Genomic DNA, 25,207 nt, shown 5'->3' on the forward strand with positions numbered 1-25,207 from the left:
ATAGTTTATGTGGCATGAAAACTGAAAAGAGCTGTATGAGAAATGAGATAAAACCACGTGGTCTGAACTGTAGCCCTAAAAAATTGAGTGAACCCCATGATTTAAAGAAAAAAAAACTTACCAACAATCCACATTTACCATTTAGTAATTGCTAACTACATGTCACATATGTGTATATGTACAAATATATATACATCTATAAATATATATATACATAAATATACTGTAATCCTTGCAACAACCGAGCAATACAGATGGTAGTAGTGAAGTATCCCTATTTCATTAATGAAGAAACCAAGAATTAGAGAGGTTAAATGACTTGCTCAAAGCCAAACAGCTGTAAGAGACAGAATGAAGATCTGAAGTCTCTCCGTCCAGTTAACCACGTTTACTTTACAGATGAGCACTGCTACCATCTTCAAAAGACATAAAAAAGCAGCTCCTCAAAAAATTAGATATATGCCAGTTTCTGCTAAGTATCACCTGCTCAATTAAGGGATTACCTGGGTAGAATAATTGAGGCGTCATAATTTTAGTTGATGTAAGAAAATGCTCGATGGGGAACCAATTTTTAGCAATTTCGCTGTATTTCATGAGTGGGAGTTAGCTTGCTTGGTCCTAGCCAATATAATTTTACCTGGTAGTAATGGATCAATTTATTAAACTTGATCTTTTCCAGGATGGCACACTGTCCCAGAATCAAAGAAATACAAATTTGTGAAATCCAAGCCTTTGACCACAAAGGTCAAAAGAGAGAACGGGAGGAAGGAGCAGAGAACACCCATTTTCACTGCTGGGATATCTCAATTAAGCAGCTAGGTTTCTACAGTGTTAGGGGGCGCTACTATGAGATACCCCCCCCCCACTAAAATTAGGACCGAGTAAAATAAGGTAAACACAATAAGAGCAGAAAACTGCAGTCACCTGGGAAAAAGTGTCTGACTCCCAGCAGAGTATCCAGGAGTGTAAGCGGTGGATTATATTTACCTTGACTAAAGGGAAAGCAGGTGCCAGGTGGCCAGGAGACTGGGCAGAGCCCAGCCCACCCAGGGAATTGGTAAGAGGGCCATTAAGTGAGTTCCTCTTTAAAAGCAGTTCCTCCCCCCAAATAAAAAAAAATTAAATAAATAAAAGCAGTTCCTCCCATTTGCCAATAGCTTCCATGGAGTGCTAGTTCAGGGAAAACATTTTTCCTTCCAAACTGCCCAGACACCTGGGACAGGACTGAAACATAGAGGAGAAGGGAAGATAAAGAAAAAGGTAGAAAAGGGGAAAAGGAAGATATTATAATGGGCAGAGAGGGAGGTGGGAGGGATGGGTAAATGGAGAAGGGAATCTATAGTTCATAACAAATGTGGGCAGAATGAGAATGACATCTAATTTGTTAGATCTTTTTTTCCTAAGAATTAAGAATCATGATTCTTGTCATTCAAGTCTATGTCACTGCATACCTATGTGATTTTGTCTAAAAAGAAAAAAAAATAGAAGTAATAGTAAGACCTAAAGATAGTGTCAGAATCAGGAAAAGATTAGGAAATCTAATTTTTAAAAAAGAGAATGGAGGTTTGGGGTGGCAGTTAATGGAAGGAAGTTGTCATTAGATAAGAGACCAGACTTTTTTTTTTAATTGAGAAGGTGAAGAACATTGTAGGGGGGAATGAGGTGACTGCCTGGCATATTAAAATATAAATATGCCCTGATTTTCTTCCTCATTCAGTCTTATGTCAAAGTAGAAAGAAATTAATGTGTGTGCATGTGCACATACACGTGCATATTTGTTTCTTCATTCATATATACATACATGTTTGTGGGTATTGATGTGTGCATATGTGTTTTAGTTGTGAATCTCCTTATCTTTCTCATGTTCACTGTCTCTAGTAGAAAATCAATGACAAAAGTGTAAAAGCAAAAAGGATAAATACATATACTACACCATCAGTCTCTTAATTTTGAGGAGTTGACTAAAAGCAAAGCGCTTTTTTTGGAACAAAACATTGTCTTTAAAAATCAGAGAGAAATGCAAAATGTAGTTAGATTACTTAAAAAGGTTCTGATCTATTTTTTTTAATATTGCTTTCTTAGCGCAAAACAAAGGTTCTTATTAGGCCAAAGAGTGATTCAAAAAAAAAAAAAAAAAAAGTTTCAGCAATACTGTTGCTAGAAATGTTCCCTGGGTCTTTGCATAGGCAACCATGGGAAGGAGAGTGGCCATCATCGGAGCTGGTGTCAGTGGCTTGGCCACCATCAGAAGCTGTCTGGAAGAAGGACTGGAGCCCACCTGCTTTGAGAAGAGTGAAGATATTGGGGGCTTGTGGAAATTCTCGGTGAGTGGGACATCACTGAAGCAGACCAGGAAGTGGGGTGGGAAGTGTGTGACAACACAATTCTGGAGCACAGGCCTCCAAACCAACTGCCCCGCAGTTAGAATCCCTCTTAGGTTGGAATCTACAAAACACAGCATCAGAAGCAGGTTGAAAAGTTTCTTGCTTACTTCAAAAGTAAATGAGATAATGGGCTAGCTTTGAAGATCTCTGTGTACAGAATTGACCCCTGATAAACCATTAATAACTGAGCCACTCAGAAATAAAATCTGAGGGCAAATATTGGTTAGATTTATGTAATATAATCACATGAGTTCCTCACTTAAAAAACAATGACTGCTCCCATTCTTTTGTTGAGGTTACCAAAGTTCCACTTAGTGATTCAGACCACAGATTTTAAGGTTTCAGGTGCCAACTCTGGCTTTGCCAAAACCGTATAATTAATGAGACAGTTATAGGAGAACCAAGAAAAGGATACACTGATTTGAAGTTCTTCAATATCCTTTTGTCTCTGTGCATTCATAATAAGGACTCTGCCAACAGACATGCCTCTATGCAGCCATTAAATCACTTTCTGTGTCGCCTAGCAACCATAACAGCAGGTGTGAGGGCCTTCCTGTGCCCCAGCTCCTTCACTGTCTCCAACTTAGGAACACTCACTAAGCTTACTCCATCTATCTTCTCCTTCTTCTCCTTCTCCTTCTCCTTCTCCTCCTCCTCCTCCTCCTCCTCCTCCTCCTTCTTCTCCTTCTTCTTCTTCTTCTCCTTCTCCTCCTTCCCCTCCTCCTCCTCCTCCTCCTTCTTCTTCTTCTTCTTCTTTGTCTTCTTCTTCATCTTCTTCTTCTAATAAACCATTCATATATGCAAATTTAAGAAGAGCTGGGGCGCCTGGGTGGCGCAGTCGGTTAAGCGTCCGACTTCAGCCAGGTCACGATCTCGCGGTCCGTGAGTTCGAGCCCCGCGTCAGGCTCTGGGCTGATGGCTCAGAGCCTGGAGCCTGTTTCTGATTCTGTGTCTCCCTCTCTCTCTGCCCCTCCCCCGTTCATGCTCTGTCTCTCTCTGTCCCAAAAATAAAAAAATAAAAAATAAATAAAAAAATAAAAAAATAAAAAAAAAGAAGAGCAATAACCCTTTTTAAGCTACTATTTTCTCCTCAAGTGCAAAATTAGTATTATATTTTATACCTCAATAAAAAAGTTTGCATTTAAGGAGACAGTGTCTATGACAATTCTTTAAATATTATAAGGATATGACAACTATTCTTATTAATACAGATATTTTCTGGGCTGTAAAGAATTATTGAAACTGCTTAATCTTGTATAACGTTGTGGCGCCTAATATATGTTGCTGAAATGTGCTGACAGGGCTTCAGATTAGCATACCATTGACTCTTAGGGCTATTTTATTGAGGACTCTATATGCCAAATGCTTTTTCCCATTTAATTCAATCTTTGCAATAACGCTATAAGGTAGGTATGAGTTTTTCCCTTTTATAAATGAATCTGAAGCTTAAAAAAAGGAAAGAAAAGAAAGGAAATGGCAAATGGCTGGTAAATGGCAAAGACAAGATCCTGATTCAAGCTGGCTGTCTCTCCAGCCTGAGTGCTTAACCCCTCGGTAAACTGCGTTGCACAATTGCAGCATGTGGCCTATTGATCTGGAAGGATTTCTACAGGAATCTTAACCAATCCTTGTATTCCAACTTACTTTGCAAAACATCGCTAAAGAGAGACACTGATGATACAGCCTTTGAGAGCAGCCACGTCTCTTGCTGCTCAAGAAAGCCTTTACAATTTTATCCTGCCATCATAGAATGATAAACTACTCAGCTGCAAACATACGTTTCTCTTCAAGAAAAAGATGAAAATAACATTTAAAAAATTTTTTAAAAAAAGGGGGCACCTGGGTGGCTCAGTCGGTTAAGCATCCGACTTCGGCTCAGGTCATGATCTCACGGTTTGTGGGTTCAAGCCCCACATCTGGCTCTGTGCTGACAGCTCAGAGCCTGGAACCTATTTCAGATTCTGTGTCTCCCTCTCTCTCTGCCCCTCCCCTACTCACGCTCTGTCTCCCTCTGTCTCAAAAATAAATAAACATTAAAAGAAATTTTTTTTAAAAAAAGAAAAAGATGAAAACCCCAGAGGGTGACACTGCAGGCCCAGAGGTTGGAATCTTGAAACATAGAGGGTTATTCCCAGGTCTTGAAACCCAATAACGTTGACCCTACTGGACTTCAAAATTGGAACTGGTAACTCCTTTCCTCCTCCCATTCTCTCCTTTTTGGAATGGGAACATCTATAACTGGTACCCAATGCCTGTTTCACTGCTGTACGTTAGTAGAAGAGAACTTGTTTTCTAGTTCACAGGTCCACAGAGGGAAAGGCATTTTGCAGATGGATCATACCCGGAGTCTCATCCATACCTGATTGAGATAATTTAGATGATGCGATTTGGGACTTTTGAGCTGATGATATATAGATAAGATTCAGGACTTGATTTAGTGCTGCAATGGATTGAGACTTTGGGGTGATGAGATGGGGTGAATGAATTTTGCATGTGGGATATATATGAATCTTTATGGGCCAGTGGACTGTGGTAGGCTGAACAAGTGAACAATGGTGCCCCCAAAGACACCAGATCCTAATCCCTGGAACTTGCAAATGTCCCTAATAAGGAAAACTAAGATATGATTAAGTTAAGAATCTTGAGATGGTGATATTATTCTGGATTATCTGGGTGAGCTGAAAATGCCATAACATATATGCTGATAAGGAAGAAGCAGAGGAGATTTGACACCCAGAGACAGAAGGGAAAAGGTAATGTGATCACCTTGGCAGAAAGAGAGCTTTCAAGATGTTATGCTGTGACTTCCACCTTCAAGATGGAGGAAGGGGCCATTAGCCAAGGAATTCAGGTGGCCTCTAGGCCCTGAAAAGGCCAAGGAAAGCTGGCATCTGCCAGAAGCTGGAAGGGGCAAGGAATGAGTCCTCCCCTAGAGCCCCTGGAATGAACACAGCCCTATGGATACCTTGATTTCAGCCCAGTGATACTGATTTCTGACTCCTGGCCTTTAGAATTGTGAGAGAATAGATTCCTGCTATTGTAAGCCATCGAGTTTGTGGTAATTTATAACAGTACACAGGAAACTAATACATTGGTTATTCAGAGTTCCCTAATTACCTCTGTGAGAGGGCCCACATTGCAGATGACAGCATCACTTACCATGTTTCTCAAATACCACTAAAAGCCTTACAGCTGTATGCCTTGAACTCATATTATGGAATTATATCATAAAGTCATTTTAATTTTGTATTTTCATTACCTTTAATTTCTAAAGTCAGCATTATATATTCTCTCAACATTTTGTCTTCCTTTGAGAGGTATCCAAACATTTGTTAAGTGTGAAAAAATCATGGTACAGATCAAACTTTTGTAGCTGTTTCCTGGATCACTTCCCTAGGTCCTTCTCAAGCCAGAGTAACGTCTTTCCCTCACCTGTTTTGATCACTGAGAGAATTAAGTACTTTAGGACTAGGCCACAGGTCTAGGGGAAATCTCTTTCTGTCTCAGGAGATACCCAAACAATACATCAGTAAATTGTCTGGATTTGGACCTGAGGTTTCATGAATAAAGGCTCTTTTTTTCTGGTCACACAACCCTTTGTTCACTTCCCCTGAATTTATTCTACTCTGGATCATTTTTTTTTAATGTTTAGTCTCTCCTTGTGTTGAGACTACCCAGCTTTCTAACCTCACCAAAAGCTACAAATCACAAAATTACTAGACAAAAAATCAATCATTTTTATATATTTTAGAGTTAGCAAACTGGCTGCTTTTATACTGCAGCCGATCTATTTTATTTTAGCTATACAGTTTTTAAGATTTTAATCTAATATTTTACATAAAAATCTAGAAATCTGTCTTCTTTTGAAAAATCAGAAAATCAGGCAACACTGGATCTTCTCTTACTCATAGTAATAACTGGCCTCTTTTAGCCTAAATTTAAATTCTCTGTTTCACCATATTCATTTTTGCCCATTTCACTCATCTCTTGTAACTTCCTCTACACCTATAAAATTTGTCATGGCTTGATGCTATGTACAAACAGCAATCCTTTAAATTATGTGGAACAAAAGTCACCCCCATTTACAAAATTTTTCATCTCCTTCTTCATATAGTTTCATGATCCTTTTTGTTTAAGCAAACTTTCATGTGTATACTGTTATAATGGAAACATTGGTCATTGCTGAGCCACTTAGTGGATTCTGATTACATTTTCTTTCTTGAACACTTTTTGTTTTCACTGGAGTTAATAATCACCTGTATCCCTTGTTTAATTTTACAAATACTGTCTAATTCATCGCCCACGCTCTCCCACAGAATTATGATTCTCCTTCCAGTATGTTTAAACATATCAGCGAGTCCATCAGCTTAATTCTTCTCTCAACTATCAAGGATAGTTCCTCTGGCCATCTTCTTTCCCTCATCAAGGCCACCTTGCCGTTACCTGGGCAACCCTGTTTCCCTTGTTGTGCTACTATTTAATTTATTCTCTCCTTTTAGTAGAGTACATCCTCCAGTGGTTCCCTGAGAAATCATACATGTGAAATAAAAGACTACCTTGAATGTCTTATAATATCATTATTGGACCTGGGTTCCCATTTGAATTGACCAAGGCTTAGCTTTCGGCTTTCTTAGGTTTCTTAAGTCAGTTGTCATCATTCATCTACATTGTATCTTCCAAGATGTGATTGCTGGGTTTTGTTTGTTCTTAATTTTCTCTCTCTCTCTCTCTTTCCACCCCCCCCCCCATGAGTTCAGACCTCTGATACTTCTACAGTCCTTTTAGTAAAGTTTTGGGTGAAAGAAAAGTTAAATGTATCTACATAATCTGTCATGTTTAATCAGAAGCTTGAATTACTTTTGTAATAAGAAAAGAACAAATCTACTTCCATAAATAAGCAGGGTTTGGCTCGTTGTTGACCACTCCCTCAAAAAAACCCTAGTATATTTAAATATGCAATTATTGACTCTGGAGCCATAAGAACTCTGGAAAGTTCTCATGAACTTTCTACCTGATCAACTTAAAATAATCAGTCTGTAAACATGAGCTCTGAGATGCACTTTATAACACTGAGTGGGAACAGTAAGATATCCATCATTAAGTTTAAAAAAAAAAGAGCAAGTCACAAATCACGTATTTAATTGATGTTGCAACTTCTTTCTCAGTAATCGGGGCTTTGGGGGAACCTAAGAAAAACTGAAGACCAACCAGCTAAACATTTCCAGGAAGACTGATTATCTTGGGGCAGCCAAAGTTGCAAAAGCACCCCCAGCCTGTCTCAAAGGTTTGCATTATTTTTATTCTATGAAACTCCTCCCTTAGTGTGACATTACCTAATGTTTCCCAACATTGGCTTGCTCCAGTACCTCACCTTTACCCTTGTATTAGCTTTCTATTGCTGTGTAACAAATTACTGCAAACTCATCAACTCAAAACAACACCCATTTATTATCCTCAATGATGTAGGTCAGAAGCACAGTATGCTGGATTCTCAGCTTAAGGTTTCACAAGGCCAAAACCAAGGTGTTGACTCGGCTGGGCTCTTATCTAGAGGCACTGGAAAAGAACCTGCTTCCAAGTCCATACACGTTTGTGACTGAACTCAGGTTCTTGCTGATGTTAAGCGAAGGTCTTTGTTTCCTTGCTGGCTACGAATTGGGGATTCCTCTCAGCCCCTAAAGGCTCTCAGGCTCTTTGGTATGTGGCTACTTCCATCTTCAAAGGCAAGAACAGCAAGCTGAATTCTTTTCATGATCTGAACTGGCTTCTGCTACCAGCCAAATAAAATGTTCTGCTTTTAAAGAGATTATGTGTTTAGATGAAGCCCGCATGACAACATAGTCAATGGGAGTGATAAGATATTTATAGGTGTCACCCACACTCAAAGAGGAGAGGACTACACAGGAATGAGGGACAATGAAGGTCATTCTTAAAATTCTGCCTACCACATGACTTAGAAGTTGAGGGAACAATCGTAAGACTGTTGAGTGAAGCATATCACCAACCCTAAAACCCTTGCTCTGTCCTAGAAGATCTTCTCTCATCTTGGGAGTTTTTGATATTTTGCATGTTTTATCCATAAGCACTAGTGGAGGTTATTAATGTTCATTAATAGCCTAGACCGTAAGCATTAACTAGACTATTAATGCTCAGGTTACTTTTTTATATCTAGCATAAATAGGACAACAAACAAATATCCAAAATTTCATAGGGAGAAGCATAAAAGCATTCCAAGACAAAAGGAGTACCCCAAGTTTTCATAGCTCAATCTCCAGGTCTCTTTTGGATCATACTCAGTCTTTCAGATCACCCAAAACCTCTGGCTTTTTCCAAGATTGGATCTGGACTTATGGAGAAAAAGGACTTATGTGACTTGGGGCGGAGGAAAGCCAAACTTTCTCAAATTCAAACACAGGTCCTGGGACTGTTCTCTGGCCCTTCTAGTCTCTTTGTGTTCCTGTTTTGCTTGGTTATCATTCATGCTTATCCTTTAGGAATCTTAAATTGAACACAGTAGTTAATGAACTTGGTGACTGGCCTCTCGTAGCTTAGTCAGGCCAGTGGCCCTCCTTGCTGATTAAACCCCACTTGCCTATTATGAGCACATCAGATGATCCTCCCTGAGGTCCAGTCTTCCCATTGAGTTCCTGACCCAAAGGGTCCACTCTATAGCTGTCTACTCATATTCCACTTAGCCCCCTCCATGGCAACTCTCTGGTAGACTATCTGCTAAGAGTCTCAGATAAATTCTGCATCTCTTTGGGAGCAAGTGGGAACTCCTATGTTCTGTTCAAACTGAATGGGCTTAAGAGCACTAAATTAAGATCCTACCTCTTCCTAATCACTGCTACTTAACTACTGTGTCAACCTCCCCTTATCAGATTGGTGCAGGCAGAGCCTTTAAACTAAGTGAAATCTCACCAAAATTTCAAATGTGAAAACAAAAGCCACTCTGCCCTCAGTGTTCCCCTCAATTTTATCTGAGGTATATTAATCTTGGAATTTCAGCCCACAGAATAAACTTTAAGACCTAGGTGATTTACATCAACCTCTTTCCTGCCTCTATTCTCTTTTCTTCTACACAATCCTCCAAATATCACCCTTCCATTTTTTTTAAACCACTGTTTTTCAAACTGGAAACTATGACCCGTTGGTGTGGTATGAAATAAAGATGAATCAAACTACATTTCTAAGTGGAATGACTAGAAAATATCAGAATGCAATTCAAGTAGTTGGATATGATTTATTCATAAAACGTTTGGGTGTGTGTGTGTGTGCTGTGTTGCAATATAAAATATATTACTAATTACAGGTTGTGATTAAAAACATTTGAAAACACTATTATAAACATAACCTAAGTTTCCTATGCCCTATGTACATGAGAAAATATTATGATCTAATTAACCAGAACTATCTCATGAAATGTTAAAGTGATATGTATTTTGATATGCATAGTTCTGTGGCATTAAGTTTTTGCACATTGTTGTACGATCATACCATCACCCATGTTCAGAACTTTTTTTAATCTTCCCAAACTAAAACTCTGTACCAGTTAAACAATCACTCCCCATTCTTCCTTCTTCCCAGCCCCAGGCAACCATTATTCTTTCTGTCTTTATGAATTTGATAACTCTGGATATCTCATATAAGTGGAATCATACAGTATTTATCCTTTTGTGACTGACTCATTTCACTTAGCATAATGTCCTCAAAGTTAATGCATATCATAATGTATCAGAAATTCTCCTTCTTTGATTCTAGTTATATATTCCTAAAAAGACATAATTAAATTTAAAATTTGTTTCCCTTAGAAAAGATGTTAAGAAATATATATTCTCCACATTCTAAGTTCCTTTGATTGATGTCAAATTGTTTAAATAAAGTTAATTTATTCCTCATCTTCCTGAATTTACTTGTGGGTAAAGGTGACTTAAAGGAGTGATAATTATTTGGAACTGGCCATGACCATGGTAAGTGTACCTATTTACAAACTCTCTTTCATTTGAAACTATACATTTACAGGACCATGCAGAGGAAGGCAGGGCCAGTATTTACCAGTCTGTCTTTTCCAACTCTTCCAAAGAGATGATGTGTTTCTCAGACTTCCCATATCCCGATCACTTCCCTAACTTTATGCACAACAACAAGATCCAGGAATATATCACTGTATTTGCCAAGGAAAAGGACCTCCTGAAATACATACAATTTAAGGTAAGATGCTATCAAAAGATTAGATCGGGGCATAACTGTGAGGAATTCTATATTTATTTTCAGATTCTTACTTGTTCTTTTCAGTATCTTTCTTAGATGTCAACATTTTTTTTAAAAATTTTATTTATTTTTGAGAGAGAGAAAGACAGAGCATGAGCAGGGGAGGGGCAGAGAGAGAGGGAGACACAGAATCTGAAGCAGACTCCAGGCTCCGAGCTGTCAGCACAGAGCCTGATGCAGGACTCGAACTCACCATGAGATCATGACCATCTCAAACCATGAGATCATGACCTGAGCTGAAGTCAGACTCTTAACCTACTGAGCCATGCAGGTGCCCCTTGGTTGTCAACATTTTTAAGAGTGTGGCCTCCCTGACCCCAGATTTAGAGAATACATTGGAAATTTACAAAATACCACATACCACATTTAGACTAAAATGCCATTAACTTAGATATCAATAAAGGGAAACATAAATGTAAAACAGCCGTGAATTTATAAATGAAAAACTCCTTTTTTTTCTAAACAATTTATGGGTCAAAGAAGAAATTAAAATAGAAATTTTAAGATATTTAGATCTGAATGATAACTTAAATTCTACATACCAACACTGTGGAAAGCATAGAGACCAAAACTTTAATGAAAATTATAAGCTTAAATGATTATATTAGAAAATAAGAAAGTTGAAAAACTAACAAGATAAAGAAATTAGGAAAATAAAAACAGAATAAGCCCAAAAGGACATAGAATGAGCAAGGTAGTAAAGAGAACTTAATGAAATTTTAAAAACATCTTATGATGATTGAAAATTCATCCTTCGAAAAGCCAAAAAAACAAACAAAATAAACAAACAAAAACAAATAGCTGACAGTTTGAGGAAAAAGGAACAAAGATACAAACAAATAATATTAGAAACAAAAACAATGGATAAAATTGATGCAGATGAAAAAAATATATAACAAGAAAACTATAAAAGCATTGCCAAATAATGTTTAAATTGGTTAAATTTTAAAATCTTTTTTATTTTAAACTTTCCAAAACTCGCATAAAAAGAAGTAGAAAGTCTGAATAGTCCTTGGTAACTTAGAGTTCTTTTGACTCAGAAACTAAAATTTTACCCATTAAAAAAATATTCTATAGGTAGTTCCAAATTTACAATGAACAAACTATTTCAATATTTTATAAACTCTTCCAGAGACTAAAAAATAAAGTATGACTTCCAAACTTATCCCATGACATTATAACCATGACATCAAAAGCAGACAAGATTAATAGGAAATAGGAAAATTATAGGCATAGCTCCCCATGAAAATTGGTGGGGAAAAAAAAACCTTCAAAAATGAATTCAGCAAAATATTTTTAAAAATTAACTATCTTCATTGAGATAAGTTTGGGCTAAGGATACAGAGAATTTTAATATCATGCAACATAAACATGTAACTCAGTATAAAACCCTGTTACAGGAAGAAAACCATACATTTACCAAATTCTGAAAAGTAAAATTTAACATCTATTTCTACATAAAAGAAAGAAAAAGAGAAAAGCAAAGAAAAAAAGTTTCACCAGATTAAGATTAGAAAGGAATTTTCTTGACCCATGGAAACATACAAACATCTTAAATCTGCACTGTTCAGTATAGTAATCACTAGCCCAAAATTGAGATGTACTAGAAGCATAAAATAACACCCTGGATATCAAAGTCTTATTATGAAAAAGAATATAATATACCTATTAACAATGTTTATGTAGGTTACTTATTAAAACAACAAAACATCAGATAGATTGGATTAAATTGTACATTTTTTTCTATTTTAATGTGACTACTAGAAAATGTTTAATTACATAAGTTGTTCGTGTCATATTGCTACTGGACAGTGCTGTGCTAAAGAGTGCAGAGTTGGAATCATTGCCTTTAAAATCCAGAAGAAAACAAGGATTCTTATTATTACTACTTCTTTTCAATATTCTTAAGAAATTTAAGAAACAGTACAGCAAGTAAAGAAAAATAAGTAAAAGGAATGACAACTAGAAAAAATCGGCATTCATCACAGATGATATGACTTTCTATATGGAAAACCCAAAAGAATCTAGAGATGAATTACTAGGTTTAATAGCAATTAATATAATAATATTGGGCAAAGTGGTAATATATAAGATCAATATATACAGATCAGTTGCATTTCTGTAAACCAGCTGCAACAAACAGAAGATATAACCCAAAAAGGAACCATAAATAAATTCATAATCCCAGAGTTATTCTAAACAAATGATATGCAAGACCTCATGAATTTATAAGTGCTTGTTTTGTTATATTTCATAAATAACAAAGATATTATACAGATATGTGTAGACATATTGTTTATTTTTTTAATTTTTTTTTATTTTTTTTAATATATGAAATTTATTGTCAAATTGGTTTCCATACAACACCCAGTGCTCATCCCAAAAGGTGCCCTCAATACCCATCACCCACCTTCCCCTGCTGAAAGGGCGGATAGACATATTGTTTAATATGAATGAGATGCTATACATAATAAAGTTGATAAGAACAATTCAACTCTTGATCTCAGGGTCATGAATTCTAGCCCCACAGTGGATGTGGAGCTGACTTTAAAAAAAAGAAAGAAAAAAGAACAATTCATATCAAATAGAGATTCTCTTTCCAATGTAACCAGAAGAATTGAAAAAAAAATTTGAAGAGGAAACATACCAACCAACAGGCAGCCATTCAGCTGTGAATAAATATTTATTGATAATCTAATCATGTGTGACTCAATGTATGGGCCAAATAGCATTAAGATCACCTGGGAACTTGTCAGAACATCAAATTTTCATGTCCTGTGCCAGACCTACTAATTCAGAATACCTAGGAATGTGGCCCAGGAGTCTGTTCTTCGACAAGCTTTCCAGGTAATGCTTGTGCACACTAAAATTGAGAACTTATGCTATGAATATAGACAGTATCTTTCACTCCAAGACAACAATGATATTAAAAAATAAAATGGGAGAGGTATATTAGGAGGTAGTTGTTACTACAAACACTATCATCCTGGGGCGCCTGGGTGGCTCAGTCGGTTAAGCGTCCGACTTCAGCTCAGGTCACGATCTCGCGGTCTGTGAGTTTGAGCCCCGCGTCGGGCTCTGGGCTGATGGCTCAGAGCCTGGAGCCTGCTTCTGATTCTGTGTCTCCCTCTCTCTCTGCCTCTCCCCCATTCATGCTCTGTCTCTCTCTGTCTCAAAAATAAATAAAAAACGTTAAAAAAATTTTAAAAAAACAAAAAAACAAAAAACTATCATCCACTAGATTACTCAGTATGTGCGGTACATGCCAGTTGTAAGCTGTGATTAAATTCACATCATATCTCCAAGAGGGGAGTCACTCTGGTCTGCAGAACATATTGGTTATGCACAAGAAGCCATGTGAGGACAAAAATATGTATTTACCATTTCATGTTTGATTTTCTCGAATTTTAAATTCATAATATGTACCTTAAAGAATGAATTAAGTATTTTTCCTAATCCAATGTTAACAATTTTTTTCCATACTATTCTATCAAGTTGGTGCCAAATCTAACTGTTAGCATAGAAAAGAAGTCTTTCTCTATTTCTTTTAGACACTCGTATCTAGTGTAAATAAACGTCCTGATTTCTCAGTCACTGGCCAATGGGATGTTACCACTGAAAGGGATGGTAAAAAAGAATCCACTATCTTTGATGCTGTATTAATTTGTTCTGGACACCACGTGTACCCCAACCTACCAAAAGAGTCCTTTCCAGGTAAGGGTGAAATTTAGGCTGCCATCTATACATTTGGCACGAATGACTATCTTGATCATGTTTTTTATATATATATATATATATATATATATATATAACATATATATATATATACACACACATATAGTACATATGTATATAGTATATAGTATATATGTGTGTATATATATATATATATATGATTAAATTAACATATGCTTCTATTATATGTAATATTCCTGGAGTGTTGAAGTTCCATATCATTCTGACTGCATTCACCTACAAGCCTTTTATAGCGGATTTTTAAATGGAAACCAAATGACTCGTATGTTTCCCACTTTTCACTCAGGACTAAAACTTTTTAAAGGCAAATGCTTCCACAGCCGGGAATATAAGGAACCAGGAATATTCAAGGGGAAGCGAGTCCTGGTGATTGGCCTGGGAAACTCGGGCTGTGATATTGCCACAGAACTCAGCCGCACAGCTAAACAGGTACTGTTTCTCAGGTACTCGGGGAACTATCTTTAAAGGAACAGAAATAGTTATCACTGGAAAGACATGTTAGGAAACCGGGGGCGGGGGAAGCAGCAGGGCACAGGGCTCTTGACAGGAAGACTAAGTAGTGTTTCTTTTATTTCAGCTTCCCTCCACAATAGGTGAGGTTTTCAATAGTTTGGTCTGACAAAGGCAGATCATCAGCAGGGAGTGAGGTCATTCAACAGTCATCTTCTTCAGGACGTTTGGTGTCTAACAGGTGTCTAACCAATTCCTCCAAAGCTAGTGTGGATGTAGGGTTAAGGTCATGACTCTGATACTCTTGGGTCAAGTCCTTCAATCCCTCCAAGTGTCGGTTTTCTCATAAAGATAAATAAAACAGATAAAAAGAGAATCTACTTTGCGATTTTGGTAAGGAGTCAAAGCATTTAATTCTTTAAAAGTGTTTATTTTTGAAAGAGAGACAGAGTGCCAGTGGGGGCAGGGGCAGAGAGAGGGAGACACAGAATTTGAAGCAGACTCCAGACTCTGAGCTGTCAGCACAGAGCCCGACGCGGGGCTCCAACCCATGAACCATGAGATCATGACCTGAGCGAAGTCAGATGCCTGACTGCCTGAGCCACCCAAGCGCCGAAGGAGTTAAAGCATTTAAACATGATTTCAGCAATACCGAGTTCTATAGTCATTCATGCATACAGTCATCCCCATAGTTATTTGTTGAGGGCCTACTATGTGCCTCAACAAATGCTTAACCAAGCACTGGCTTGGGTGCTGGAGAGAAAGTGGTGAACAAAACAGGCATGACACCCACCCCAGAACTGAGTCTAGGGTGGAAAACAGACATTAAAGAAGTAAATGCACAAATAATTTGAAAATTGTGAAAAGTGCTAGTAAAGAAAGAAAAAGCATGCTTTAAGAGTGGATAATCAGGGTGAGCTGCCTCAGACAAGAGTGGAAAGGCTCTTTTCAGCTGATGACATTGAAGCTGAGGACTAAAAGTTGAGGAAGGGGCTCAGTGTCAGAAGAGGACTCCAGGAACAGAAGACCAGGGGGGAGGGGAAGGGGAAAAAAAAAGAAAGTTACAGAGAGGGAAGGAGGCAAACCATAAGAGACCCTTAAATAGTGAGAACAAACTGAGGGTTGATGGGGGGTGGGAGGGAGGGGAGGTGGGTGATGGGCATTGAGGAGGGCACCTGTTGGGATGAGCACTGGGTGTTGTATGGAAACCAATCTGACAATAAATTTCACATAAAAAAAAAAAAAAAAAGAAGAGGATTCCAGGAAGAAGGTCTTGAAGTAGGAAGAAGCTTAGAGTCTCAAGAAACTGAGGAAAGACCCCTTTGCTGCAGCTCAGTGGGTCTGGAAAAGAATGGTAGGAGGAGAGGTTGGAGAGGAGATGGAGTAGAGGTGATACAGGGCCCATAAGGTCATGGGAAGGAGTTTGAACAAACATTGCCTACTAGCCTTGAAAGATTCTAGAAGCCCACAGACAGGAATCTTTTTCTTTTTTTTTTAAATGTTTATTTATTTTTGGCAGAGAGGGAGAGACAGAGCATGAGCAGGGGAGGGGCAGAGAAAGAGGGAGACACAGAATCCGAAGCAGGCTCCAGGCTCTGAGCAGTCAGCACAGAGCCTGACGCGGGGCTCGAACTCACAGACTGCGAGATCATGACCTGAGCCAAGGTCGGACACTCAACCACCGAGCCACCCAGGCGCCCCCACAGACAGGAATCTTCTCTCTAGATGCTATGCCTACTGATGTGATAGCATCCTCAACATAAGTCTATTTTAAATGATGGTATTGCCATGAGTGAAGCAAGGAGGTCATGACAGGATAAATGGCATAAAAATATACTCCTATTTGCCTGCTCATACTAGACAGCATAGAGACACAGAGAAGTCAACTTTGTGTCCCCTCTCCTCCAAGAACTTCAAATGTGCTTGGGAAAATAATACCTCCATAGGATATAAATTAAACATAACCTCAAGAGTTAAGTGGAAAGCCTAACAACCTAACAACAGCACAAGAGGCCACCAGGACAAAGGCTGCCCCCGGTGATTCAGGAACTAACCGCTCTGATCATGGAACTGGAGGCCTCACCAAGTGGGCAGATCTGCACCAGTCCTAGAAGGATATTTATGAGTCATATGGTTGATGAGGTAGCAAAGGGAGTTCTTGCAGGGCGCCTGGGTGGCTCGGTCAGTTAAGCAGCCAACTCTTAATTTCGGCTCAGGTCACGATCTCATGGTTCATGAGATCAAGCCGCCCGTCGGGTTCTGCGCTGACAGGGAGGAGCCTGCTTGGGATTCTCTCTCTCTGCCCCTCCGCCACTCACACTCTGTCTCTGTCTCTGTCTCTCTCTCAAAAATGAACACACACTTAAAAAAATTTTTTTTACGCATTGGATGCTTAACCAACGGAGCCACCCAGGTGCCCCGATAAAGAAAATTCTGTAAAAATGCCTGAAAAACTATACCATTAGGGATGATCATGACAGAAGGGGAGGAAAGGAATACATCCTCCATGTCAGGCAATGGTGGTCGTACTGCATGGCTAGCACACTGCATCAGCTCTCCCACAGATTTGATGTGGCGGGTACCTATTATCTCCATCTTACGAATAAAGAAACTGAATATTAGAGAAGTTAAAGGAATTTGCCACAAATCACATTAGTAGTAAGTAGGAGAGCCAAGATTTGAGCCTATGGTTTTCAGATGCCAGATGTCTTTCCTGCCTTCTTTCAGGATGGGGAAAGGCATTTTAAGTCGAAATGCCTATTCAGGGGTCATAATTGCTTGGTTGTAGACAATGGTTACCAGGTAAGCACTAGAGGAAATGGGATGAGAATTTAGGTATTGGGCACCTCCATCAGAGGAGATGACAGGGTGGTTGGTCCTGAGATGTAGACAAGACGCAGGAAATTTACTTGGGAAATGAGAGAGCCAAAGGAAGGATACTTCCCTTTACACTACTCCAAAGCTACACTTCTGACTTGTCCCCAGTTGGGATGAGAGACCAGGTATCAAACAGTCACTGAAGGCAAGAAATACAGAAAGGGCATAAGACTTTGGGTGAGGCCCTCTTTTCAACCAAAGCAATTCTCAAAGAGGGCTGACAGCCGAAAGCCATGAGACAACACTCACACTAGCTGCTGTGACAACTCCCCAACTCCCCTCAGACCCGAGGGACACACCACAATACCCACTACAAACAGTCACTGCTCTAATGGTTAAAAATTGCTGTTTTTTTAAGGTCATCATCAGTTCCAGAAGTGGCTCCTGGGTGATAAGCCGGGTCTGGGATGATGGTTATCCATGGGACATGGTGTTTGTCAATCGATTTGAAACCTTCCTCAAGAACAACTTGCCAAAAGCCATCTCTGACTGGTGGTACAAGAAGAAAATGAATGCAAAATTCAAGCACGAGAACTATGGTTTGATGCCTTTAAATGGGTAAAGCAGAGTTAAATATGATATGCCTGTTACTTGCATTTCAGTGTCAACAATTCACAATGTGTGTTGTTGTAACTCCCAAACCAACCAAAATAATATTAGTGAAGCAATCATGTCTCACATTTCAGAGGATGAAGAACTGCAAACATTTGGAATTATTTCCCATTTCACAATCCTCCCTCCCATATTTGCACAGCTGGAAAGTTATACACGTCCCTAGAGTCCCTAGAGAATTAGTCCCTAGAGTAACGATAATATTTGACATGTTTTAAGCACTTAATGCAGCCCAGCAAGGCTCTCACGTGCATTATCTCATTTTATCCTCACAACAATTACTACATCTCTATTATAATTCCCATTTTAAAGATGAGAAACTGAGGTTCAATATAGTTACTAACTTTGCCAAAGTCCCATAGGCAGAAGGCAGAAGCAGTATTCAAAATGAGCCCAGATCTGCTGACTCCAGAGCTTCTCGCTCTCAGCCACCTTGCTCTCCTGCCTCTCACTTCATGGAAAAGTTCAGTTAAGCAAAGCAAGTCTTTCCCTGTGCTGCACTCTCATCACCCACCCTTAACAGAGTCCTCCCACTGCAATGTGGTCACAATGTCTGCTTCTTCAGCCTCCTCCTCACTCTTCCCTATCATATCCCCCTAGATATAACCCTCAGGCACATAAGAAATTACCTTGACATGGAGTGAAAAATCCAAATTATAAACTGTTTACATCAAAGTTAACTTATTCAACAAATATTTATTAAGGGTTTATTGTGTGTCAGGTCCTATATTGAGCTCCGTGACTGTAGTTGTGAAAAGACACTCAAAATCCCTGTCTTCACGAGCTTACCTTCTGGCAGTGGGAAACAGACAGGAGACAGATAGCAGAAGACCATATGCTGATGTGTACTATGAAGAAAAGAACAAAGAAGGCAGAGGTGATGGGGAGAGCTGCCAGCATTCCCAGAGGAGGCCTCACTGAGGAGGGGACTTTTAAGTAAATCCCTGAAGGAGCTGAGGAACTGAGCCAGGGGAGTGTCTGGGGGAAAGTATTCCAGAGGAAACAGTTAGGGCATTGCCTCTTCAGGGCCATGACTGCCATGTTCAACAAACTGGCGTGTTCAATGGACTTCTCTCCATGGGGAAAAGAGGATGGGGAGAGTAAGAGTAGTAGGAGATAAAACCAAAAGACATCAAAATGGCCAGATGGCATTGCACCTTGTAAGCCATTGTAAGGACACTGGCTTCTACTCTAAATGCAATGGGAAGCCATAACAAGCATCTGACAAGATCCAAGTTAATTTGAAGAAATCACTCTGGACCTGTGGTCATCATTCAGTGTATAGAGGTAGGTCAAGGAAGGAAGCAAAAAGACTAGTTAAGAAGCTATTGTCAAAAACCCAGATGACAGAGGCTGGTGGCTTAGACTAGGCTTGTTAGCAGCAAGTGCTCAGAAATGGTCAGATTTGGGATATACTTTAAAGGTAAACCCAAATAGGATTTTCTGTTAGGTTGGCTAACAGATGTGAGAACAAGAAAAGAGTTCGGAGATGTATTCCAAACTCTTGAACTGAGCAAGGATGCGAGGGTGGAGTTGACAGTTTTTATGGGATGTGGAAGACCGTGGGAGAAGCAAAGTTTAGTTTGAAACATCTCAAAATTGAAAGGCCTATGAGTCATTGTGAGTCATCATTGTAGAAGAATGTTGAGCAGGCTTGTGATACACAAGACAAGAAAGACTCAAACCATAAGTTAAAAATGCAGATTCACCAGAGTATAGATAGTACTTTAAGAAATGAAGCCAGATGACATCTCTTGAAAGGTGAATGTAGATGAAGAAGACAAAAGGTCTGAAGGCTGAGTCCTGGGGCATGTCATTGTTCAGAGAGAGGTCAGGAAGAGGAGAGTTCAGTGGGAGACACTAATAAAGAATAGCAGGTGGATAAGAAGGGACTTGAGAGAGTGATGACCTGGAAGCAAAATGAAGGCAGTGTTTCAAGAAGGAGGAAACCATCAACTGTGTCCAACGCCGCTGATAAGTTGAGTAAGATGACAAGTGACAATGGATCATTGGATCTGGCAGTTTGAGGATCTTGGTGGCCTTGACAAGAGCAGGAGGCTCATACCTCACCCTCTATTAGAAACCCGGCTAGGATCTTTGTCTTATTTCCATCTCCCAATGACCCGAGGTGGGCATAACAGTTACTGCTGCTCCAGATGAGAAAGATGAAGCAAGATAAATTAAGAAACTTTCATTTGATCAAGGTTCACAGCTAATAAGAAGTGAAGAAAAAAATCCAAATACCCCCGGACTCTGATTTAGGATCTTTCCTGACAAAGCTTTCACAGGGGATAGGGCTCAGGTGATTAATTCTGAGATCTGGAGCTCTGTGGGAGAGAAAAGATCACAGGAAATAGAGAAAGGAGTGGCAAAAGGCAACTTTTATTAATTCACAACACTGCCTTACTTCAGTTTCGTTCTTCAGTCATATTGGTGACACTCCATGGCACAAGAAAAAAATCTTGGGTAGTTTTCTCCTTCCTTCTTAATTGATTATTAATTAATCATTATGGACCAATAAAACAAAGAGGAAATATTACCGTTCTAGTGGCTGTCTCTATTTTCCATACAGAACCCTGAGGAAAGAACCTGTGTTTAACGATGAGCTCCCAGCCTGCATTCTGTGTGGCACAGTGTCCATTAAGCCTAATGTCAAAGAATTCACAGAGACTTCGGCCATTTTTGAGGATGGGACAGTGTTTGAAGCCATCGACTGTGTCATTTTTGCAACAGGCTATGGTTATGCCTACCCCTTCTTTGATGAGTCTATCATTAAGAGCAGAAACAATGAGATCACCTTGTTTAAAGACATTTTCCCTCCTTCACTGGAGAAGCCAACCCTGGGAATAATTGGTTTGGTCCAGTCCCTTGGGGCTGCCATTCCCACAGTTGACCTGCAAGCTCGCTGGGCAGCAAAAGTAGTAAAAGGTAAGTAGACAGTGGTGCCTAGGTGGCTCAATTGGTTGAGCATCCGATTCTTGATATCAGCTCAGGTCTCAGTCTCATGGTCGTGAGTTCAGCCCCCATGTCAGGCTCTGTTCTGACAGAAAGGAGCCTGCTTAGGATTCTCTCTCCCTCTCCCTCTGCCCCTACCTGGCTCATGCTCTCTCTCTCTGTCTCTGTCTCTCTCTCAAAAATAAATAAATAAACTTTTTTTTCTTTAAAAAAAAGGTAAGTAGACAAACAAGGTCATCAATGGGGAAGATGGATGCCAATAAAAATGCCTTTGAGTCTTTGTGAAAACAATCATCCTAATAACAAGGGGAAAATTCTAGGTCCCATCTGGTTTTGAATCTATAATTCTATATTTTTAGTATTGTATTTTATAGGCAATTAAAAAATATTACATTGGATTATCATATGCAATATTACAAGATATTATTCAGGGAGTATTTTGTGATTTATAACTCCTTAAAGTGGTTGACTTTCATTAAACTTAAGAACACCAGAGCTTTTGGTCTTAAATGCATGACAATTTTATAAAATTATGATTTCAAAACTCAATAGAATGACATTGCTTAAAAGGTTCATAAGAGATGTTTCCAAGCCAATATCCAGCCAGCTTCCAATATTCACTCTCATGGAAGAAATTATGATTGCTGGAAAGGCAGTGTTTTTTTGTTCTTTTTCCCTGCTGTGTGTCCGATAAGAACAAGCAATGGATCATTAGAAGCAGAAAGTACTAGATGTAGTAGATGACCAGTCTCTAAGGTAGGGAAATACTGAGTTCCTGTATTAAAAAATAATAACAACAACAAACTTGATTGGGGTCAGGTATGGAAAGCAGTCAGCATCCTCCAGCAGAAGATACGAGGATCAGATTCCCACTAAGGTTTAAATGCAGTCGTGCGAAGATTCAAATCATAAAACCAAAAGTCCATGGTTAAAGAAACTGAATGTGCAAAGTTTGTTTGGTCCTAGATGTATAAAACTTTTGGAAAGAGATTTTAGCAGGCTTACTTCCTTCGAAGCCCTATGTAAGGCTTCCAGTCCTACTTGACATGCTGGAATTTAAATGTTCTTTTATACAGGAGGTTGGAACCTTCCACTAGGTATACTGAGACACCTTTCATCCCCCAGGCTGTCATCCACACCATTGCAGTCATGCATATCAGTGATCTCTTTAAATTTCCTTCACTCTTTCATCCAAGGCAGAAATATGTTGCAGTGTGAATGTTGCACCAGTGAGGCAGCAGCCAGGAAGGTGATGACAAGAAATCCCACTAGGAATAAAGTAAGCTTAAGGTTCAAGGCTCAGGGAGACTGGCATTAGAGGGTAGGACACTTATTCTGTTAAGATAAGTTGTAATCTGGGCTCTGAAGAAAGGAGGCAATGATCCAAGGCAAACACTCAGCCTAAGGAGAAATGAATGATAAAGCAAATAATTCAATTTGGGGGAACCCAAGTACCAGGACAGAGGGGCCAGTTACAGGCAACGCAATGATAGTAGCTGGTGGGCTACTGAGCAGAAGCTCTTCCTTCTTGATCTTCCTTCTGCCCAAGGACAGAACAGGTTCCAAGTTTTGGAACAAGGCCATACCTAAAGAGGCTGTTCAAGTGACCCTATCTGTAAGGTTTGCAGGAACATGAAGTTAGGCAATCATGGTATGTTTCTGAGCAATCAGATCTGGGCATTCTAGTCTTGTTCAAGGTGATCCCAAAATTACCAAAGAAACCACCCTAAATTTGAAGTATCTCTGGGCTCAAAAGAATGTTTTGGTATGGGTTTCAGAGAAGTGTGCTAACTATTCCAGAATGAGCCTGAAATCCTAGAGCAGTCCCAACTCGGATCTGGTCTCTAGGGGCTTGCCCATGTTCTTGGTGACTTGTGCATAATCCATATCCTCCATCTCACCTAGGAACTGTTGGCTCTTCAGAGAGAAACTTGGGGCTTGATTAAATTCTACATGTTATGTGTTGGAAATTCCTTTTTCTGACAAAGGAGGATAGTTTCCTATGAAGTTTTTTTTTCTTATATCTTAAAAAAGAGATGCCAATTTACCTTTGGCTATAAACTATTAGATAACATTCTTTAAAAAATACTGCTGAGAGACTAGAATATAATCCTTGAAACTGATTTTAAACATCTTCTAACTTGTTTAACAGCAAAGATACAAAGATAAAATGCTATATGGCTCTTGGTTTTTAATCATGTGACATCTCAATTCTGAGAAGACTGGAAATGACTTGTGTATTTGTCTCAAAATGACTGCCTGTTGATTGGCTCAGGATTTTACTTTGCTAGACAATGACCCCCCCAAAAATGGAAATACTGATGTGATTCATAACCCATTATTAAGAAGAAAATGTTGCAGGCTGATCTTATGCCAGACTTATTTAACTATTTTCATATCTTTCCCTTTATCTTTTCTTTTGTTTTAGGAACTTGTACTTTGCCTTCTATAACAGACATGATGAATGATATTGATAAAAAAATGAGGGAAAGGCTCAAATGGTAAGAGCATCTATTGTAAAGAGGGTCTATGGTTTCCATAAAAAAAAATGTGAATCCTTGGAACTACTCTAGTCTTACATGGTCCAGGGTGAGGTCATTAGCATGACAGCTATGAGCTAAATTCATCCATTCCACAAGTATTTATGGAAGATTTCCTTTGCACTTGACATGGTACTCAGTCCTAATCCATCCCTCCATGGCTCCTGCAATATAGCACAGAAAGAAGACCCAGAAAGGATTAGAAATCAGAGGAGTCTGGGAGTGCATGAATGTGGGCTCCTATTTTCCAGTCTATAAATCCTGTAAGATACAGAGGATGCCCTCCAAATGGATGGCTCTAATGAACCCGAGTCAGCAAATGAGAATAGTCAGGATAATTGAGCTCTAGTCCTATCTCTGTCACTAATTAGCTCAGTGGCCATGCGTGAACTTCATGAGTAAGAGACAATTTCCACTTATGAACGGGGATAAAAATGCCTTTCAGTTGCTGTGCAGTCTTGGGAAATGTCCAGTTGAGGTCGGTATGCAAATCTCTTGGAAAGCTACCAAAGCACAGAATAAATGAGCAAGGTCCCCTTACCAACACAAGGGATTGACATTGATTCCCTCTGATAAAAAGCTGTGAGGCATTTTCCCCTGTTCTTGTTCCTGTGAGATGTCCTACATAGAGCTTCAGTATCCACAGTCCTGTTTCCTCTCCCACCTCTAGGTTTGGCACCAGCAACACCATGCAGACAGATTATATTAATTACATGGATGAGCTTGCCTCCTTCATTGGGGCAAAGCCCAACATCCCGTGGCTGTTTCTCACAGATCCCAAATTGGCTGTGGAGGTTTTCTTTGGCCCTTGCAGCCCATACCAGTTTAGGCTGGTGGGCCCAGGGAAGTGGCCAGGAGCCAGGAAGGCCATCCTGACCCAGTGGGACCGGACCCTGAAACCCATGAAGACGAGAGCGGTTGGAACTCCCCTGAAGCCTTGCTTGCTTTGCCGTTGGGTCAGGCTTCTTGCTCTTCCCATTCTGGTTGTTGCTATTTTCCTGGCTTGGATCCAATGATTATTCTCCCCAAGATGTTGAAAGTTACTGAGAATACCTGGGGCGGGGCGGGGGGGGGGAACTTTTCTATTTAAAAATTAAGAATTTCACACCTCCTACTTCCCTATTCAGCAGGCATTAGTCAGTAAAGCAGTACTATTTCTAGGCTTTTAAATAAGCCTCTTTAAGAATCATGCCATGACCTAAAGAGAGCATTAATCATTTCTTTTTAGGTTCCACTAACATTTCATAATCAGAAATGTGGTCTTCATCTCTAACCTCAATTGTCTTCTGAAACATTTTGACATAGCTCCTCTCCTCCTTTACACAAGGTTTAAAATACATACTTCAAATCTAAACAAAAAGC

The 25,207-nt window shown here is 39.4% G+C and overlaps 1 protein-coding gene across 1 annotated transcript; it reads left to right on the forward strand.

Annotated features, from left to right (window-relative positions):
* The first annotated feature begins 1,218 nt into the window (after positions 1-1,218).
* FMO3 (flavin containing dimethylaniline monoxygenase 3) lies at positions 1,219-24,861 on the forward strand. The gene is made up of 9 exons (XM_049633925.1): positions 1,219-1,260; positions 2,187-2,324; positions 10,407-10,595; positions 14,207-14,369; positions 14,698-14,840; positions 18,097-18,296; positions 20,923-21,278; positions 23,734-23,806; positions 24,516-24,861. Exons 2-9 carry the CDS (start codon positions 2,193-2,195, stop codon positions 24,859-24,861), a joined length of 1,602 nt encoding a protein of 533 aa, XP_049489882.1. The 5' UTR covers positions 1,219-1,260; positions 2,187-2,192.
* The last annotated feature ends 346 nt before the right edge of the window (positions 24,862-25,207 follow it).

Source organism: Panthera uncia, chromosome F1, assembly GCF_023721935.1.
Source record: "Panthera uncia isolate 11264 chromosome F1, Puncia_PCG_1.0, whole genome shotgun sequence".
Lineage (NCBI taxonomy): Eukaryota > Metazoa > Chordata > Mammalia > Carnivora > Felidae > Panthera > Panthera uncia.

Bases quoted from the DNA above. Each gene is read 5' to 3' on its own strand.
- FMO3 (XM_049633925.1), top strand. From the start codon at position 2,193: ATGGGAAGGAGAGTGGCCATCATCGGAGCTGGTGTCAGTGGCTTGGCC. The intron at 14,841-18,096 runs GTACTGTTTCTC...TGTTTTTTTAAG, and splicing joins TCAGCCGCACAGCTAAACAG to GTCATCATCAGTTCCAGAAG. The intron at 18,297-20,922 runs GTAAAGCAGAGT...TTTTCCATACAG, and splicing joins GGTTTGATGCCTTTAAATGG to AACCCTGAGGAAAGAACCTG.